This window comes from Camponotus floridanus, unplaced genomic scaffold (genome assembly GCF_003227725.1).
Source record: "Camponotus floridanus strain SB8 unplaced genomic scaffold, Cflo_v7.5 scaffold16, whole genome shotgun sequence".
In the NCBI taxonomy this organism is placed as follows: domain Eukaryota; kingdom Metazoa; phylum Arthropoda; class Insecta; order Hymenoptera; family Formicidae; genus Camponotus; species Camponotus floridanus.
Genome location: NW_020229281.1, coordinates 1,209,684 through 1,228,926, shown reverse-complemented (window position 1 = coordinate 1,228,926; position 19,243 = coordinate 1,209,684). Strand labels below are relative to the sequence as shown.

The following is a 19,243-nucleotide window of genomic DNA, read 5'->3' as shown; positions in this document are numbered from 1 at the left end:
AAAACTTCACAAACAACTATGAAAAAGCATTTTTATCATTTTATAATACTCTATAGGCATGACATTGCAATCTCGTGATCGATAGATTTGATTGACTATAAAGAGTCTAATGTTCACATTGCATAAATTAAATTTAAAATGCAATAAGACGTAGTGCAAATATTCACACAAATGATTCCTCCTAATCTTAATTGATATTCAATACGTACGTAGAAAGAAAAATTATTGATTATTAAATCTATATTGCAAGTTATGTAATTATATATTATTTTATATTATCATTCTGTTGTATATATTTATGTATTTTTTTATTTTCCTTAATACATTCATTTTTCATATAATCTTATTGTACTCAAAAATTTCGTAATCTTGTATAGGAAAGAAATTAATTATTATTAGATTCAAAAAAAGAAGAAATGTCTGCGTTATTTAAATAATCTACAATTTAATGAAAATATGGATATAGTTATCTATCATTTTTCAAATTTTATTAATTACAAATAATAACAAATACTCTTAATTAATAACAAATTAATAAAAAAAATTTTTTTATTTTTAGAAATTTATAAATTTGACAATTATTGGGCTAATGTCCTGACGATAAAAACAGATTTACAAAACAGAGCTATCCACATTTTCTAACTTCTAAAGCACTCTAAATTAATAATATTATTTTTGATTATCTTCATAAGCAACTGACACATTACATTGTGACGCAAATATAGTATAATTTGAAGTACAAAAGAAACGAGGAAAAAATATATTTATTATCGTAGAATGTATATGTATGTGTATACTAAAAAATCAATTTTTTATTGCTGATTAAATTTTGTAAACAGAATAATCATAGCTTATGTTATTCATGTTCTCCCAGGCCCAGCGCTGTTCTCCTTTACGAAAAACTTTCATTCGAGGTTCGACATCAATGTCTAAATAATCGTATACATTTCCGCTTTTTAACGGTGTCCATTTAATTGGAGTCAAATCCGTAATCACGGGTGTTGGATTCCTGGAAATAAATTGATTATTATAATAAAATCTCTAAAATTACATAAAAATATTATGTTTATAATACCCTGTTTTAGCGAAATCTGTCCACATCTGCGTTAAACGATTTATCATCTTATAATCCTCCGAATCAGACGCAGGTACTGATAAACCTAATACTTTTATTATATCAGGATAAAATAGGTAACTCAATTCTTCGCCATGAGACACACCTACAACATGTTGTAATACGGTAAATTAATTAAAAACAAACATATAATCTTTAATTTAAATTTATATTTATTATTTTTAAATCGAAAAAAATATTAAAATTCTTAGAAAAAATATAGTTTTCAAAAAAAATATTTTAAAATAAACTCACACACATTTTTTTAAAAATATAATGTAGAAATGTTACTCAGAGATAGCATTTTAATTACAGTATAAATGCATTTGCATATACTGTTCAACATTATACAACATTATATATACAGTTCAACATTAAAGAATTTCATATTAAGTTCATTACCATTTTAAACTTATTAAGTACCTGGAAAGTCAATATTGAAAATTTTTTTCATGAGTGAGGTTTCGCTTTCGTATGAGAATTGATACAGATATGTCTTTCCACAATTATCATTATTCATCTGAATGTCTACTACTTGCATAATACCACGCAAAATAAACATATCGGTGAGTAAATTAATGTAATTAGCCAATGTTTCCTCTGAAATATTTTTGTCACCAAAATATAAGGATCGTAATTGACATAATGTGATTGGCAGTTTAGGTAAAACTGTGGGATATATTGCCAATTCAAAGTCAGAATCTATTTGACTGAGAGCCTTCTTATTTATGCCTGAAATCATATTAAAGGATTATACAGAGTGTCAGGTAAAGAGCCAATATATTTTAACAATAATAATACTTTAATTTTTTGCTAAGAAGTAATTTAGCAACGTTTGTCAAAGAAAATTTATTTTTAAAATATTAAATTTTAAATATTATTTATACATATATATATAAATTTATACATATACACACACGCGCGCGCGTGCTTGGGTGTGTGTATGCAGGGTGTTTCTTAATAAGTGAAAAATTTTAGAAGATGATTATCTTTGTCGAAAATTGAGGGGGTTTTTCATATAAACATATACTGCTACATCCCTCTCTGTGGAGTTACATTCCTCCAAAAATGGAGGTAAAAATTAGGTTTCTATTTTTTTCTCAAATTTTGAACAAGTTAAAATAACGAAATTAGGTGGATATTTTCTACTAGTAAAAAGATTATTAATATTTTTTTCAGCCTCCCGTATAGTTATAAGGGGATGAAATTAGCAACCTCTGTTCAATTTTTTAATTAAAATTTTTTAATGGTCCGGTATATGATCATCTAAAAATATGCATTAAAATATTTGATTTATTTAGAAACTTTCTTATTTCTTTTATGCTTTTATAAAATCAGTAGTCTTCAAGAAAAAAATACGTTATCGTGCACAGCACGATGCTAAATAGCATATAACAGCATATAATAGGTTTCAAATTACGAGAAGTTAAATTTAAAAATAAAAATTAGAGTAAATGTTTGGAAAATTGGAACAAAAACAAAATTATAATAAAAACCTAAAAATCTAAAAAATAAAATCTAATTTTCACTCCCATTTTTAGAGGAGTATAACTCCACAGGGAGGAATGTAGGAATATATGTTTATATGAAAAACTCTTAATTTTCGACACAGAATCATCTCCTACAATTTTTCGCACTTATTAAGAAACACTCTGTATATACACATAATATAGTACAAATATATAATATACTACCGTTGTACTCTTAATAGAAGATACTATTTACAAATGTTGTATATCAAATTGCATTACACACGCATACATACACAAAACGAGAATACAAATGTACTCACATTCGTAATTATTGCGTAAAAAAAATAATCCTTCACAATTTGTAAAACCCAGAAGATATGGAACTTTAACGCCACGATGAATAAGCGTTGTTAGATCTTCCGGGAAAACTGGATTTGATGATTCATGATCTAGACTAGGTGTAAAAGACAATAGAGATTGTAGACGCTCCTAAAAGAAGAAGTTATTAAACCTTCTGCTTCTGTAGGCGCCTTTAGGCGGTTTGATATTTTGGTGATTGTATTCTTTTGGCGCCTTAAGATGTTCAGTACTAATATTATCATTATTCAAATATCTTTATACTAGTAATTGATCGCGCATTCTGCATTAGACTTCGCTCCAGCGAAGAGCGAAAGAGTTAAAAGAAAAAATATTTTATTCTTACAGTCTCTATACATCTGTATCTACATACGTATAACTCCACATTGAAGTAATCAAATTTTAAAGTACACTTACTTTTTCTGTTCTGAGAAACTTTCGTTCAGCTTCTATGAGTTTTTTCGCGTCGATCGTTTTGAAAAACTCATAAACAACCTTCGGATCTTCGGTCACTTTTCCGAGTTTCTTGGCAAGCAAGAAGCCTTTATTCGTTGAACAAGATTTCGGTTCGGTAAAGGCCCATGGACACAAAACAGTGCCACTTTGCGATATCGCTTTATGAAACAAACCTGCAAGTAGAATCGTATCGAATTTTAGTATACGAGTTGTTGTCATAAAAAATATTTCTTAATTTTTTCTCTTTGATTAATAAAGAAAATATATAGGATTTATTTTAAAGAGTAAAAATTCGTATCTTTTTAATCATTGATCTTTTTCATTAATTTGAAGTTGATTAAATTTAATCGTTCTTTAGCAAACACATTGGAGCAATTGTTTTATTTTACATAAACTTTTAGATTTTAATATATATTAATTTTAATTAAAATTTAAAAAATTCGAAATTTAATTACCTCATAATAATATCAATAATATCAATATATATCATATCTTAGTTTCATAAAGTTTTTTTTATAATATTGGAACCTATGTTTTTGTGTGCCTATGTTTTTGTATGTTTTGTGAACCTGTGTTTTTTAAACACAGAAAAAATTGATTTCAAAAATTGAATTTATCAGTTAATAAATCTGACTAACAATAAGTAATAAAATTCCGTATATATGCCAAATAATTCTGTGTATTTATCAATAAATATATGCACCTTCGCTTAATGGAGATAAAGTCAAATAATGTACAATAACTCCACCGGCACTTTGACCAAAAATGGTGACATTTTCTGAATCTCCACCAAACTCTGATATATTTTTCTGGACCCATTGTAATGCCAATATCACATCCTTCAGACCTTGATTCCCCGTTGCTACTTCATCATATAAATTCAAAAAACCTAAAGAAATTCGTAGTAATGTGTCTTTTTCTTTGATAAAATCGATTTAAATGAAATGTTTACAGATGATCAATTAATATTATAATTAATATTATATTGTACATAATTTGAGATACGATATATTTAAATTAAATGTTCATTCTAAAACCAAATAAGCCAAACGCAAGTGACATGTACTAATATAAGTGATAACTTATTGCGTATGAAGCTAATTCGTAATAATGTACCTAGAACGCCTAGTCTGTAATTTAGAGTAACCAACACTACATCCTTTTCCACAATGTAATCAGGACCATAAAAAGTCGAATCACCAGATCCGACATAAAAGCCACCGCCATGTATCCATACCATCACAGGACGTTTTTCCGAAGACTTAATATTTGTGGTAAACACATTTAAATAAAGACAGTCTTCGTCGCCTGTAATTTTTGATTTGATAATATCTATCTGAATAGCAATATTTCCGTATTTTGAAGCATCTCTGCTACCGGACCATGGTTCTGGTGGTACAGGATCCTAAATAAAAATTAATGTGAAATAAAAAGCTAATGTGAAATATATCAAATGCGAGATATATCTTTAATAAAGAATACACATACAATAATATATCATTTTATTTTGTATTAACTATCATATTCCTAAGATATGAACAAATTTTCTGTCAAAATTAAATATTAATCTTTTGCTATCATGTATCGTCGTGTGTTACAAGTTGTTTTTTTATAATAAATAAAATGAATAGACATATGCGTAATGTTTACATAACATTAGCTATTGAACTTTAGAAGTGTCGACCTTCGCGCAAGTGTTCATTTTTAATTATTAATCGTATGCGTATTGTTACCTTGCGCGTTCGTAAAGTAATATTAAATATTAATATGAAATATTAAATAGTAAAATAAGCAAGAAGCGAATCGATTTTCAAATCGTGCTCTTTCATAAATATTAAATTAAAAAATGTTGTATTAACGTTCTATTAATGTGCATTTTATTAATGTTCGCTTATTGTTTTGTACTATCTACATTTCTGATATATATATATTTTAGTTATATTTCAGTTATATTCTACAAAAAATTTGAAAATTTGAAAATTTTACAATGAAAAAAATTATTTATACTACATATACAAAACGTATTATTTTTGTACATCTAAAAAATTAATCTACATTATATATATATATATATATATATATATATATATATCTCAAGTATTCCTTAAATAAATTTTTTATGTAAATCGTTCTTCGTGCAATTGCACATTTTGTTTGTAATATTTCTTTTAATATCGTTTTAATTAGAAATATTTATTTAAATAACATAGATGCCCAATACTTTACTATTATTTTTATTTCTACAAAGTAATAGAAAAGAAGATATAACAATCGCACAATATATGCTAGACTTATTAGCCAATTTTATCAATAACATATTTTACCTAAGATTTTTATTTATCGTATTTGTTTAGTTGCAAGTTTTTGTGAAAAAATAATCAAGTTATATAAGAAACAAACAATCAATAATAATGAAGACTAAAATTAACACCGTATAAAACCTATCACGATAATACTGAAAAAACTGTATATTTACCTTAAATCTAAGTTCACCAACCGGAGGTTTCGCATACGGTATTCCACGGAAGGCAACATAGCGATCACCATAAATACCTTCCTCGACAATACCAATCAATTTGCCATCACGTACACAAACTTCCACTCTCTCCATGTTGGATACGATAGGAAGATGACGAGAAAAGGACGTTGATAAATCGGTCTGCTGGCTTATATTGTATGACTATATGTATCAATGTAGATGTCGATTCTCGTTTAGAGTGGAAATTAGATTAAAATAAATTCACTATTTTTTTACATTTATCAAATTACCGATATGAAATATTATATAATTTACAATTTATTTTCACTTTTTAACTTTTATCTCGGTTAATACATCCCCGTTGATTGCCACAGACATCTATATATTTCTAGACTGCTAACTTCTTATATATAAGACGTCCACGATTTTATGCATGTCTATGATTTTATGATCTATGATTTTATGCACGTCTATGATTTCAAATGTATACAGGTGTATCTGAAATAATGCACTAAATTTTAGGAGCGTATTCTAGAGGTCAAAATAAGACTTTTTTTCTTATGAACATGGGTCCGCAAATGAATCCCCCCCCCCTTCGAACTAAAATTCGAAAGTGTGTGAAATTAACCAAACACTTGCAACGCAAATTTATTTATCTCTCAAGAGAAGATGATAGGTAACGTCAAAACATTTTTTTTTACAGCCAATTTTTAATTTTTCTCCCAAACATTATGGGCCTCTAGCTCAGAGGGGGGGTTTATTTGCGGATCCATGTTTGTAGGAAAAAAAAGTCTTATTTTAACCTCTATAATACGCTCCTAAAGTTTAGTAAATCATTTCAGATACACCCTGTATAAGATATGTTTTTCTGTGCACACACTTTGATGACGCACGATTGTATGTATGCATGTATTATTTATCACGATTATCGGCGCATGCACAGAAAAGGTCACGTTAGTACAAAAAATGCAAGGACATTTTATATAAACTAAAATAATATAGATGTCTGAATACATAACGCATAAAATAACATAGTATTTCTCGTTATTTTTCTTATAATTATAAAATTTTGTTTGTGTATTGTTTGCAATGAATGTAAAAAATAGTTATAAAATGTAATTATAGTTTATAGCTTATAGTTAAATATTAGTATGTTTAAATTCTTATAATTTGCTTTTATAATTGATTTACATTTATTAATTGTAAAACGAATTATAAGAATGAATAATATTATATTTTTTAGAATCAAAGTAAAGCTTGCAGAGAATTACGATTATACTTTGGTAACAATGCAATGCAATATTTCAAGGAAAACTCTAATGAATCACATTGATTTTCTTGCCAATAGCTTTTCTACCGTGATATGAATATTATCGATATGAAAAATATTATAATTATTATGAATATTATGAATATTATAAATATTATCAATTTAAATAAATTATAAAGCTCACAAGCTACTTGTACAAAATTTTCATATGAAAATGGAACTTTTTCTATAAAAAAATATTAAATTTTTACGATTCTAGATACAGTCATTAATATATTCAAAATATATCGCATATAAGAATCATTAATTTTCAAAAGATGTAAAAATAATACTCATATTCTAATATAACACATCTAAGTTTCTTATTAATAATGTCAAGTTTCTAAATGTACAAGAATAATTTATAATTATCTATGTATAATTATTTTATATGATAAGAAAACACATATGATTCTGTTCTGAAATATTATGAATTTTGTTACATTGATTTCGATTAATCGCTTCAAAATATGAAACGCTTTATCGCGATTATATTCGATTTACTTATCTTTGGGATTAATCGCGAATAAAAGATAAAAGGTAAAATTAATTAAAATATGAAATCAAATCATCGTCTTTTATATTTTCACATTTTGTTTACAATTTTTTGTAATTTACAAAGATTTAATAAGAAATCTCTTAATAAGAAATTTAACAAATAATCTGTGTAATTTGATAAGATCTATAAAATATAATAGCGAAAATAGTTTATTAAGTTTTATTAGGATCTCTAAGATTGATCGTTGATAAATACGATTATCTAATATATATCACACATGTTTTCATACAAATCTACGATGTTTTAGAAATATGTAGTATAAGAAACGATGACGAATTATTAATATTATATAATAAATTATATCTAAATATATATATATATATATATATATATATATATATATGTATATATTATATAATATACATTATGATAATATATATTAGCATTTATATATATATATATATATATATATATATATATTATGGATTTAAAATTGATAACTACTAATGTTTCGATATTCCTAATAATACAATAAAAAACTTACTTAAAAGAACAAAATTGTCTACATTTCGTAAATTCTAAGCATTCTGAATATTAGAGTACATATATTATTTTTTATTATCTTCACATGCAACTGATGTATTACATTATGACGCAAATTTAATTTAATGTACAAAAAGAAAACGAAGGAAAAGAATATATTTATTATCGTAAAATGTACTAAAAAGTCAATATTTATTGCTGATTAAATATTGTACACAGAATATAATCATAGCTTATGTTTCATATTCTTCCAGTTGCAGCGCTGCTCTTCTTTACGAAGGATTTTCATTCGAGGTTCAATATCAATGTCTAAATAATCGTATACATTTCCGGCGATCTTCAACGGTGTCCATTTAATTGGAGTCAAGTTCGTAATTGCGGGTGTTGGGTTCCTAGAAATAGATTTGAAAATTAGTAATTAATATACGCGCGACTGTAAAAAATTATATAAAAATATCAAATACCCTGTTTTAGCAAAATCCGTCCACATTTGTGTTAAACGATTCATTATCTTGTAATCTTTCGAATCAGGTGCGAATGGTGGTAAGCCCAAATCTTTCATCATATGAGAATAAAATAAGTAAAAAAGTTCTTCTGAGTGAGTCACACCTGTGCAAAATATTGTTATAAATGTAATAAACATAAACACTATAGAAGGAAATGAATCCTTATTTTTAAATTTTATTTTCACTATTTCTAGAAAAAAGAAAGAAAATGATTCATACATCTTCTTTTTAATAAACTATTAAAAAATTTTAATTATTTCTCTTCTAATAAAATATTTCAAAATAGAGCATTACGTTTGCTTTTTCTTATCATATAAATTATTAGAATTTTTTAAATTCTTGTTTCAAACATATAATATATAGCATACTTGTATCTATTAAAGATTAATGATTCTTATAAACTTGAATAAATTAACGACTATACCTGGAAGCGTAACGTTTAAGATTTTTCTCAAGAAAGAAGCTTCATTTTCATATGAAAATTTGTACAAGTAGGTCGGCTCGTTAGCATCAGAGCTCATTTGAGCATCAACTACTTCCATAATGCCGCGATAAAAATATATATCGCCCATAAAATCAGCGTAATTAATCAGAGTTTCCTCTGACACTGTTTTATTACCAAAGTATAAAAATCGTAATTCTTCGATTGTGATTGGTATCTGTGATAGTGTAGGCAAAATTCTAGGTATGATGGTTTTTTTGAAATTGGAATTGATTTCTTTAAAAGTCTCCTCATTTAAATCTGAAAGAATTTTAAGTATGATTATTGCATATTGATCGTTATACAAAATGTCAAGTGTTTCAAATGTATAATATTTTAAAAATAAATTTGATAAAGCACGATCAAAAAATTTTAAGTACCTGTTTGATTCTGATAAAGAAATTTTTCAACAAAGATCAATTTTCAAAATATTATATTAATCTTTTGATGCACGCAATGTATAATTTATTGAGAATAATGCGATATATGTGTGTGATATCAAATAATATAGTATATAAAAGAGAATGCAGTATATCTATATATCTGAATAAAATATAAAAAACGCGCATGCTACAATAATATTATTTTGGAGCAAATTTATTTTATTTTAATTTATTTTATATTTAGCGCATAATTATGATTTTTATATATTTGAGATTGATAAACTTCTTTCTATCTCCCCCCCCCCCCCCGATACTATTTACATATCGATAATATTATCCAAATATTATTTTAATATCAGCAGTGCTCATATAGTCCTATTATTCTTATTGTTAGTATTGTTAGTTATTCTTAACAGAACACATTGCGCGAAAATTTGTGCATCGATTAAAGATATAATTAGTAAAAACCTAAATAAACATACATCCGAAAGTGCTATTTACTAAATAAGATCCTTCGCAACTGTTATAACCCACAATGTATGGCACTTTAGCTCGGCGATGTATTAATATGCTTGGATCCTCCGTGATGACTGGATTCAGCGATTTGTGGTCTAAACTGGGTGGAAACGGTATTATCTTTTGTAGGCGCTCCTGCAAGAACATATCGCCCATAAAAATATTTAATTCAAATAATCTATAAACATCTAATCCATTGCACTTTTATGTCGCAATAGAATGTTAAGATATTTACTGTTTTCGTCTGCAACTTGTGTTCGGCTTTCCTAAGCTTTCTCGCGTCGATTATTTTGAGAAGTTCATAAGCGACCTTCGGATCTGAGGTCGCTTTACCAAAGTACTCGGCAAGTTGGAAACCTTTGTTCGTGGCTTTATTTGTCAATTCAATAAAGGCCCAGGGATTTGTGACAACGCCGCTTTGTGATATCGCTTTGTGAAACAAACCTGTAAAATTTATTTGATATAGTTAGTTAGCCATAAGATTTTCTTTTTCTTCTGTTCAACTTCGATCATATAAAGATCATATAAGGATCATCTTAGAATCCTTTTAATTATTAATATCTTGGATATTTTGCAAATTTAATCTTTTTTATTTAATCTTCTTCATTAAAAATATTGAAGAGATTAACAGATTATTAGTCAGTATCTATAATATTTTTAGATAATAATATTTTTCAATTCAGAATTAAAATTTCTCGAAACATTAAAAAAAATTAACATTCAACAATTAAAATACATAATTTAATTAAACTGTAACAACTCTGTTTCATTCTATTTCGAAGATGTTGTTATAATATTTTCTATTTCAGAATATATTATATCGATAAATTTATTAACTAATATACATGACTGATTGTGAAGTACTATGTGTATATTCAATAAACCTATGATTGATAACCTTCGCTTAATGGAGACAGAGTCAAATAATGAACGATGACACCACCAGCACTTTCGCCAAAGATGGTGACATTTCCTGGGTCTCCACTGAACTTTGATATATTTTTTTGAACCCATCGTAATGCCATAATAGTATCCTTTATACCTTGATTGCCTGCTGCCACTTCATCGTTAAGATTTAGGAACCCTTAGAATCATAATATTTTAAAGCATTATAATTACATTTTTCTTCGCAAAATTGACTTTTAAATTAAGATGACATGATCAATTTTTGTATCCAAAGTAAAAAAAAATTTACTAAGTATTCCTTAAGTTTTAATGTTCTTTTTACATTTCTTTTTACAGTAAAAAACAAATGTTTACCACATAATGCAATGATAAAACTAATTTGCGAGATTAAAACTTTTTTTTCTTACGAGATCTCGTTGAAAAAAATTCAGTCTTTTGACTGAAAAATTCAGTCGTCAGTCTAAAAATGGTCGAAAATTTGACTGTTTTCTCTCTCTAAAAAAACAGCCAAATACAAGTGACGTACATAGGAGAATTATATAATATTGAACGTACCGAGAACACCTAGTCTATAATTTAACGTGACCAATACCACGTCCTTCCGGACAATATAATCGGGACCGTAAACGGATGCATCGCCGGAACCTAAGCTAAAAGCGCCGCCGTGTATCCACACCATAACCGGACGTTTTCTCCATGATTCGACGTCTGCGGTGTACACGTTTAAGTAGAGACAATCTTCGTCGCCAATCATTTCGCCTGTGATAATATCCGTCTGAACAGCGACATTTCCGTATTTTGAAGCATCTCTGGCGCCGGACCATGGTTCCGGTGGTGCCGGATCCTAAGTATATACAAATCATCTCTGATTATTATGTACCTCTCTAATATATGATACTTTTATCTTGAATATGAATATACGTGCGTTCATAATAAATAACAATTTGAAAAGCAATTTGTTTCATAGCTCTTTCCCTATAGTTCCCCTTTAATCAGCGAACATTTAGAGAAAATTGACAAAGTAATAATAGAAATATATATATATCCTCCCAATAGAAATCGACACATATCGGTTCTTCAGAACTCGTTGAACAAGTCTTGCTTATTCGAAACTGAATATTAATCCTTTCCATTGTCAAAGAAATCGCTAAAGAAATACTACTTTTGTGAAGAAGTATAATTATATGTAAAAAACATACGTGTATGTTCTTAAATTATATTTAAAATTTGATATATTTATTTTCTTGTTTTAACTGTGATAATTTTTTTTATGCTGCATAAAATTTAACATTATTTTTAAACACTTGAATTTAAAATTTCTGCAATGTTAAAATATTTAAAGGTAATTTTTTTTTCGATGCACGTGTATATTTCCAGATAACAAAAACACGATAAAAAGCAATAAGAGATAATAACATCTTTAAGTTATTCTTTAGATATCTTTTTTTAAAAATATGTGTTTTCAAGATTAAAATAAATAAATAATTGTGAAAAATCTAAATGGTACTTATAATGGAACTTAAGCAATAAACGAATTGACCAGACACAGTCGAGCATTCTCAAAGATTAAATTGGCAAGAATGCTCGACTGTGATTGATCGATTCGTTTATTGCTTAAGTTCTACCGCTCAGGTTTCTATGTACTTTTTAGTTACACAAACTTTACATAGCAATAAGATTAATTTATATTGGGGATAAATTGTTGAAAAAAAATCGTTCAAGCGATCACATCTGCAGCCGTCATTATTCTATAGACGCATCCATGTCCAGCAATCAAAGGATTAAATAATTTACGAGAATATTTATAGAAAACAGTTTTTGAAAATTAAAAAAATAATCCTTGTATAAATTAATTCATAAATTAGAATAATGACAGTTGCAGATGTAATCGCTTGAAGAATTTTTCTTTCAACAATTTGAAGCTACTGGCGTGGACTATGGACGCATATATAATATATGTATGCGGAAGCTATAAACTATGACATATATGCGTTTGATGATTGTTTGTATTTCATACACGATATAAATAAAAATCATCAGTATTTATAATTACATATACTTACATTCAGTTCGCAGCGATCGCAAGTGTGTAATAAACACAGAACGTTTAAATTTCAAACAAAGATTAATGATGATTGATCGGTTTTCGCTGTTTACGATTATTTAAAACTGTCTGATAAAATTTGAAAAAAGAAAACTAGGAAAAAATCCCTTCATCTCATGTCATTTATCTATCTATTTAACTATAAATTCTTTATATAATCAACTCATTCTATCCAGCTTCAGTTCTGGCTCGTAAGATAAACTGCTACTTAAGACACGTTCACAATAAGAAAGCGTGAGATATTCACCTTGAATCTAAGTTTACCGATCGGCGGTTTTGCATATGGTATTCCTCGGAAAGCGATATACTTCCCATCAAGAAAATTTTCTTCGATGATGCCGATTAATTTTCCCTCGCGCACGTTTATGACCACTCTGTTGCCATTCATGATGGACACTGACAGAATAACGACAGAACGCGCTAATAAACTGAGCATATGACTCGATGACGTGTCCGTATCGCGACTATGCAACCATATATACACTCATGCAAATAAACATCGAAGCATGTTTATTTTACCGCGCGAGTGACTCGCGGCAAATAGTGACTTGCTATTCCTGGACTCACTTTTTATATTTTATAATATTACATTAAGTCATTGATATTAATAACTAGATAATAATAATTAGATTTATTATAATGTGCAAATTTTAATTTGCTTCTTTGATAGTTTTCCAATTTATAAATTTACATCTAAAGAAGGGAAAATAGTAAATTCGAAAAAATACAAATTAAATCAAACTAAAATCATTTTTTTCCAAAAATTTGTTTATTATTTTGGCGAAGCATTTTCGCGGAGATTGGAGTCATATAATGGTATATTACATGATAATTAATATATCGCACAATAATCAATATATCGCTTGATTCGATAGTGTCGGTAAAAATTATTGTAACAATATTATTGTAGTTTTTCGAAAGATTTAAACAATAATTTTCTTTTCCAAAAGCAGAAAGTGTAAAAATATATTTAAATAGAAATACTTAGAAAAAACTTTATATTAAAGAATATGCTTTTTATTCATATGATTTGTTGTGTTCTTAACAAAGAGAAGAGTATTAAGATATTTTTGATCAAAGATATATTTATTTTTTTTAGTATTGTCGCACTTGATAATATAAATAATGAAATATAATTGACGCAATATTGCATTGATTATTTATAAGTAGATTTTAGTTGAAGAAAGATATAAAAACATAATATACACCTATACATATATATATTTACATCTAATTTTATATCTAATGTTATATCTAATTTTATATTTATATCTAATTATTTATATCTAATTAATAACAATATAAACTTTAAAAGAAATCTTAATGCACGTATTTTAATGGAATATTATAATTTTCGTCTCATCTGCCAATCCCATCGTTGTTCTGTTTTATAAAGAGTTTCCATTTGAGGTTTAATATTAATATTTAAATAATCATATGCATTTCCATTTATTAATGGTGTCCATTTAACTGAAATCGAATCTTTATTAGCAGGTGTTGGATTTCTGAAATAAATGAATAATTAATTATGTATGCGATTATATGACTATCATAAGAAATATTTAAATCTATGATACCCCGTTTTAGCAAAATCTGTCCACATTTGTGTTAAGCAATTTATTATTTTGTAATCCTTCGAATCAGGTGCTGCTGGTGATAAGCCCAAATCTTTCATTAAATAAGGATAAAATAAATAACCCAATTCCTCGAAGTGGGCCGTACCTACGAAATATTATTATACGAGAAATTAATCTCAAAAATTGATAATCTCCGACATATCATAAATACAATCTAAAATTATATTTTATTTATATTTAATGTCTTGTTAAATATCACATAATTTTTTTAGTTCTCCTTAATAATATTACTACAGAACCACGCTTGTCTTCTTACAATCATAGAGATTAAAAGGCATTTAATTTCACATAAGAATTTTATGAAAATTCTTATCTAAGATTAAGATTAATGACTCTTACATAATTCTAAATTAATTAACGACACAATACCTGGAAGTTGAATATTTAATATGTTTTTCATAGGAGAAGTTTTACTTTCATATGAAAACTTGTATAAATAGATCGGTTCGTTAGCACCAGAACTCATTTGAATATCAATTGCTTCTATAATGCCTTTGTAGAAACACTGATCGCCAAGAAAATCAGAGTAATTCATTATAGTTTCCTCTGACACTGCTTTATCACCAAAGTATAATGCTCGTAACTCTGATATTGTGATTGGTATCTCTGGTAATTGACGTAAAATTTTAGGATGTATAACTTTCTTGAAATCAGAATCTATTTCTTTTAGAGTTTCTTCGCTTATATCTGAAACGATAAAATAAATAAATATGCGAATGGTTACTTTGAAATAAAACGGTTGCACAAATAACTATGATTCTCATACGTGCATCTATACGTATTGATAAAATCTGAAATTTATTAATACTGATTAAATATATTATGACAAATACTATTGATGACGGATATTTTTTAGCAGCGCTATTCATATATCTTATTTTTTATAGATGGAAATTTATGGAAATTTGTGCATCGAAACGATTGATAAAATGTATAATGTATAATGAAAAATAAAAGCAAATGTATACTTACCGCCGAAAAATTTTCCTCGCAAGAAGAAATTGCCTTCGGAAGAGTTGTATCCGAATATAACTGGCATTTTAATTCCATTATGTAATAATTTCAATGGTTCTATCGGGAAGAAAGGATTTGATGACTCGGAATCCACAGTCGGAGTAAACGCAATCGAAAGATTTAATCGTCTCTACAAGAATATGTATTGCCAATAAGAAATAAATTTATTCTCACGCGTATAATTCGTCGAATTATTATTGCAATGATCATAATAGAATGTTGTAATATTTACAGCTTTTGTCAAAAAAAGCTCTATTTCTGCTTTTCTTAACTTTCTCGCGTCTATCTCTTTCAAAAATTTATAGGCGACTTTCGTATCTGAAGTTGCTTTGCCAAGTTTCTCGGCTATCCGCAGACCATTATTGATACAAGTGTCTCGTTCAGTGATACCCCAAGGATTAGTCATGACGCCGCTTTGACTTATTGCTTTATGAAATAAACCTGTAAAATGTAGTCACACATATAATTGGCACTCCAGCAAATTTAATACAATTTTATTCGTTATAAAATTTTGCTTTTTTCCTCTTCGACTCAGTATAATACATTAAAATTAATTAGCATGCTTTTAATTATTAATTTTCTTATTTTTTAACTTGGAATCGATCTTTCTTTACTGAAAATATTGCGAAGATTATCATATATTTTCTATATAACTTTTAAAACATCGACGTTATATAGTTTCGACGTTATATAGTAATCGAAAAATCAAAATTAAAAAATTAAAAATCTTTAAATCAAATGTTTGTTACAGTTTATTTAAAATTTATTAATTTATTATTCGTTTGCTTGATTGGCAGAGGAACTGAATCTATAATGAATAAATGACTATTGATGATTCTGGAATTTTTAAGGTATTCTTAATACATATATCAATAGCATTTCTTTTTTTGATTCATACCTTTAGCTAACGGCGAAATAGTCAGACAATGAACAATATCTCCACCCGCACTTTCACCAAAAATTGTGACGTTATCAGGATCTCCACTAAATTGCGATATATTTCTTTTAATCCATTGTAATGCCATAACTACATCTTTTAAACCCTGATTTCCTGTTGCCATTCTATGATATAGATTGAGGAAACCTAAAAAAAAAGACAGAAAGATATATCATTAATATGTTTTTCTTTAGCAAATCTTATTTATCTAAATTATTAAAATACATAAAGACTGGTGACTAAATAAATATAATAATAAAATAATATTTATTTATTTATTTATTTATTTGCTAAAGTCTTTTAATTATTTATAACTCAACAAAATTTGTGTAATGGATTTGTAAATAAAATTTTTTTATAAATACTATTTAAAAAAATGAAATTTACAAAAAAGCATGAAAATTAATTATTTAAAACAACTTAGCATACATGACTATATATATATATACATGTGAATTATTTAAAGCGTAAAAAATTGAAATATAAATATGTACATATGTTTATTCTGAAAGAAACAGATCGTCGAATCCATTAACGTGTAATGAGTGAATATGTAGAGCTAATTAATAATTTACCTAAAACACCTAATCGACGAACTAATTAATAATTTACTTATGAGCTAATTAATAATTTACCTAAAACACCTAATCTATAATTCAGAGTAACGAGTACCACGTCCTTTCGAATAATATGATCGGGACCATAGAAAGATGCATTTCCAGAGCCCATGAAAAAGCCACCACCATGTATCCACACCATTACAGCTCGTTTCTTTAAAGGCTTCGTATCCGTAGTGAATACGTTCAAATAGAGACAATCTTCATCGCCTATGACTTCTTGCGTAAAAATATCCACCTGAACAGCGATTTTTCCGTACTTTGAAGCATCTCGGTTGCCGGACCATGGTTCAGGTGGTACTGGATCCTACATAAAAAATTCGCTAATGTAAAACATGTCAAGTACGGGATCTATCCTTAGCAAGAAATACACATGTAATATTATATCAAACTTTTATTTTATATTGATTATCGTATTTCTAAGATATGAACAAATTTTGTTGTCAAAATTATAAATATTAATTTTTTGCTATCGTGTATCGTCGTGCGTTACAAGATAATTTGTTTTTCTATGATAAACAAGATGAACAGACGTATGTTACGTAACGTTTACATATCATAATCTATTAAAATTTAGATGTAAATTATTATTTTCAAAGCTCATTTCTATGAAGATCAAATTTAAATAAATTTATTATATTTTTCGTATTTCTAATCCTTAAAATGTTCCTGACATAAAATGTCGCGATGATGCATAAAACATCATACATGATAAAAAACTTTTGAGTATACGAGCTATAGTTACGAAAACTTTTGCTCACATAAGTTTATTGCGCATCATGTGCGTGCTCTTTTCCTTAAAGCCATATCACGTAGAAAAACTTAAGCGATAGAACTTAGTAAGCGATCAATTAATCTTTTCAAGAATGGTAGATTAGATCGAAAAAAATACTCTTAACAGTGATTGATCGATTTGCTTGCCGTTTAAGTTCTATCGTTCAAGTTTTTTACATATTTTAGTTAGCGCACATTGCAATAAGAAGATTAATTCATCTAAAAACAAATCATTTAATCTCTTGACACGTTTGCATTCATAATTACGCGTTGTAATTTTCACAATTACATTTATTATAATTTTTATCGCAAGAAATTTTTTATTATTAGCACTTGAATTAATAATATGAGCAAATAATAATAAATTAATAATATGAATATAATATTTGATTTTTTTTAGACACTCACATTCATAATTACGCGTTGTAATTTTTACAAGATACATTTATTATCATTTTTATCACACGAAATTTTCTGTTATTCGTGAAATTCTTGAATTAATGAAATCAGCAATGATTATATTATTAATTTTGATTTTTTGTAATACAATTAGATTTTATTTTTAATTTTCTTAAATATTTATAAGTGTAAATTACTTTATTTTTTATGTTTCATTATTTTATAAGATTATTTAATATATACAATAGTTTGTATCGACTGTCAATTTGAAGATAGTAGTCATGCGATAAACAATAACTAATTTTGTTATAACTTTAACCATAAATTGATTAATTGATTCTTTGCTTCTTTTTAATTTAAATTTAAAAAATCGTCTAAAAAAATTAAACTGAATCTTAAAATAAAATAATGCCAAGAACGTTTTGTACTTACTTTAAATCTGAGTTCACCCACCGGAGGTTTAGCATATGGTATTCCACGGAAAGCAATAAAATGATCGCCATGAATACTTTCCTCTACGATGCCGATTAATTTCCCTTCAGTCACACATACTTCTACTTTATTCATAGCAAATAATGCTAAAAGAAGACGCAAAAGAGCGATTGTGAAATTTATTCCTAATAATTGTATATAATAATAATAATAATAATAATAATAATAATAATAATAATAATAATAATAATAATAATAATAATAATAGTAATAATAATAGTAATAATAATAATAATAAAATATCGTAT

At 27.0% G+C, this 19,243-nt stretch overlaps 4 protein-coding genes across 16 annotated transcripts in view; 1 reads left to right on the top strand and 3 right to left on the bottom strand.

Annotated features, from left to right (window-relative positions):
- The window catches only part of LOC105251299 (esterase E4), a 37,581-nt gene extending 31,415 nt beyond the window's left edge, over positions 1–6,166 (bottom strand). The window contains exons 1-8 of one of the 4 annotated variants that reach the window (XM_025406904.1): positions 5,876–6,164; positions 4,516–4,804; positions 4,103–4,288; positions 3,361–3,572; positions 2,907–3,075; positions 1,538–1,846; positions 1,076–1,220; positions 774–1,009 (exon numbers count right to left, since the gene is read on the bottom strand). In XM_025406904.1, coding sequence (XP_025262689.1) covers positions 823–1,009; positions 1,076–1,220; positions 1,538–1,846; positions 2,907–3,075; positions 3,361–3,572; positions 4,103–4,288; positions 4,516–4,804; positions 5,876–6,010 — 1,632 coding nt within the window. In that variant the 5' untranslated portion in view covers positions 6,011–6,164 and the 3' untranslated portion in view covers positions 774–822. Of the gene's footprint in view, positions 1–773; positions 1,010–1,075; positions 1,221–1,537; positions 1,847–2,906; positions 3,076–3,360; positions 3,573–4,102; positions 4,289–4,515; positions 4,805–5,875 lie in introns of those variants that run through there. The other 3 variants (XM_025406903.1, XM_025406900.1, XM_025406906.1) reach the window with 3 other exon arrangements.
- The window catches only part of LOC105251306 (calcitonin gene-related peptide type 1 receptor), a 175,859-nt gene that overhangs the window by 123,221 nt on the left and 33,395 nt on the right, over positions 1–19,243 (top strand). The window lies entirely within an intron of this gene.
- On the bottom strand, positions 8,398–13,559 carry LOC105251295 (juvenile hormone esterase). Its single transcript, XM_025406908.1, has 8 exons — positions 13,373–13,559; positions 11,577–11,865; positions 11,014–11,199; positions 10,351–10,559; positions 10,082–10,250; positions 9,160–9,477; positions 8,694–8,838; positions 8,398–8,621 (listed from the first exon to the last, which is right to left on the bottom strand). Exons 1-8 carry the CDS (start codon positions 13,511–13,513, stop codon positions 8,456–8,458), a joined length of 1,623 nt encoding a protein of 540 aa, XP_025262693.1. The 5' UTR covers positions 13,514–13,559; the 3' UTR covers positions 8,398–8,455.
- Positions 14,429–19,243, bottom strand: part of LOC105251297 (esterase E4) — a 32,588-nt gene continuing 27,773 nt past the window's right edge. For 4 of the 5 annotated variants that reach the window (XM_011257986.2, XM_020027490.2, XM_011257987.3 and 1 more), the window contains 8 exons: positions 18,936–19,081; positions 17,349–17,637; positions 16,675–16,860; positions 16,009–16,217; positions 15,735–15,906; positions 15,132–15,449; positions 14,703–14,847; positions 14,429–14,630 (listed from right to left, as the gene is read on the bottom strand). In XM_011257986.2, the coding sequence (XP_011256288.1) occupies positions 14,471–14,630; positions 14,703–14,847; positions 15,132–15,449; positions 15,735–15,906; positions 16,009–16,217; positions 16,675–16,860; positions 17,349–17,637; positions 18,936–19,070 (1,614 nt within the window). In that variant the 5' untranslated portion in view covers positions 19,071–19,081 and the 3' untranslated portion in view covers positions 14,429–14,470. The remainder of the gene's footprint in view (positions 14,631–14,702; positions 14,848–15,131; positions 15,450–15,734; positions 15,907–16,008; positions 16,218–16,674; positions 16,861–17,348; positions 17,638–18,935; positions 19,082–19,243) is intronic. The other variant, XM_020027491.2, reaches the window with a different exon arrangement.

Coding starts and splice junctions, on each gene's coding strand:
- LOC105251295 (XM_025406908.1), bottom strand. CDS start 13,513: ATGAATGGCAACAGAGTGGTCATAAACGTGCGCGAGGGAAAATTAATC. Junction 11,200..11,576: donor TTATAGACTAGGTGTTCTCG/GTACGTTCAATA, acceptor TATGATTCTAAG/GGTTCCTAAATCTTAACGAT. Junction 10,560..11,013: donor TCTGTCTCCATTAAGCGAAG/GTTATCAATCAT, acceptor TAAATTTTACAG/GTTTGTTTCACAAAGCGATA.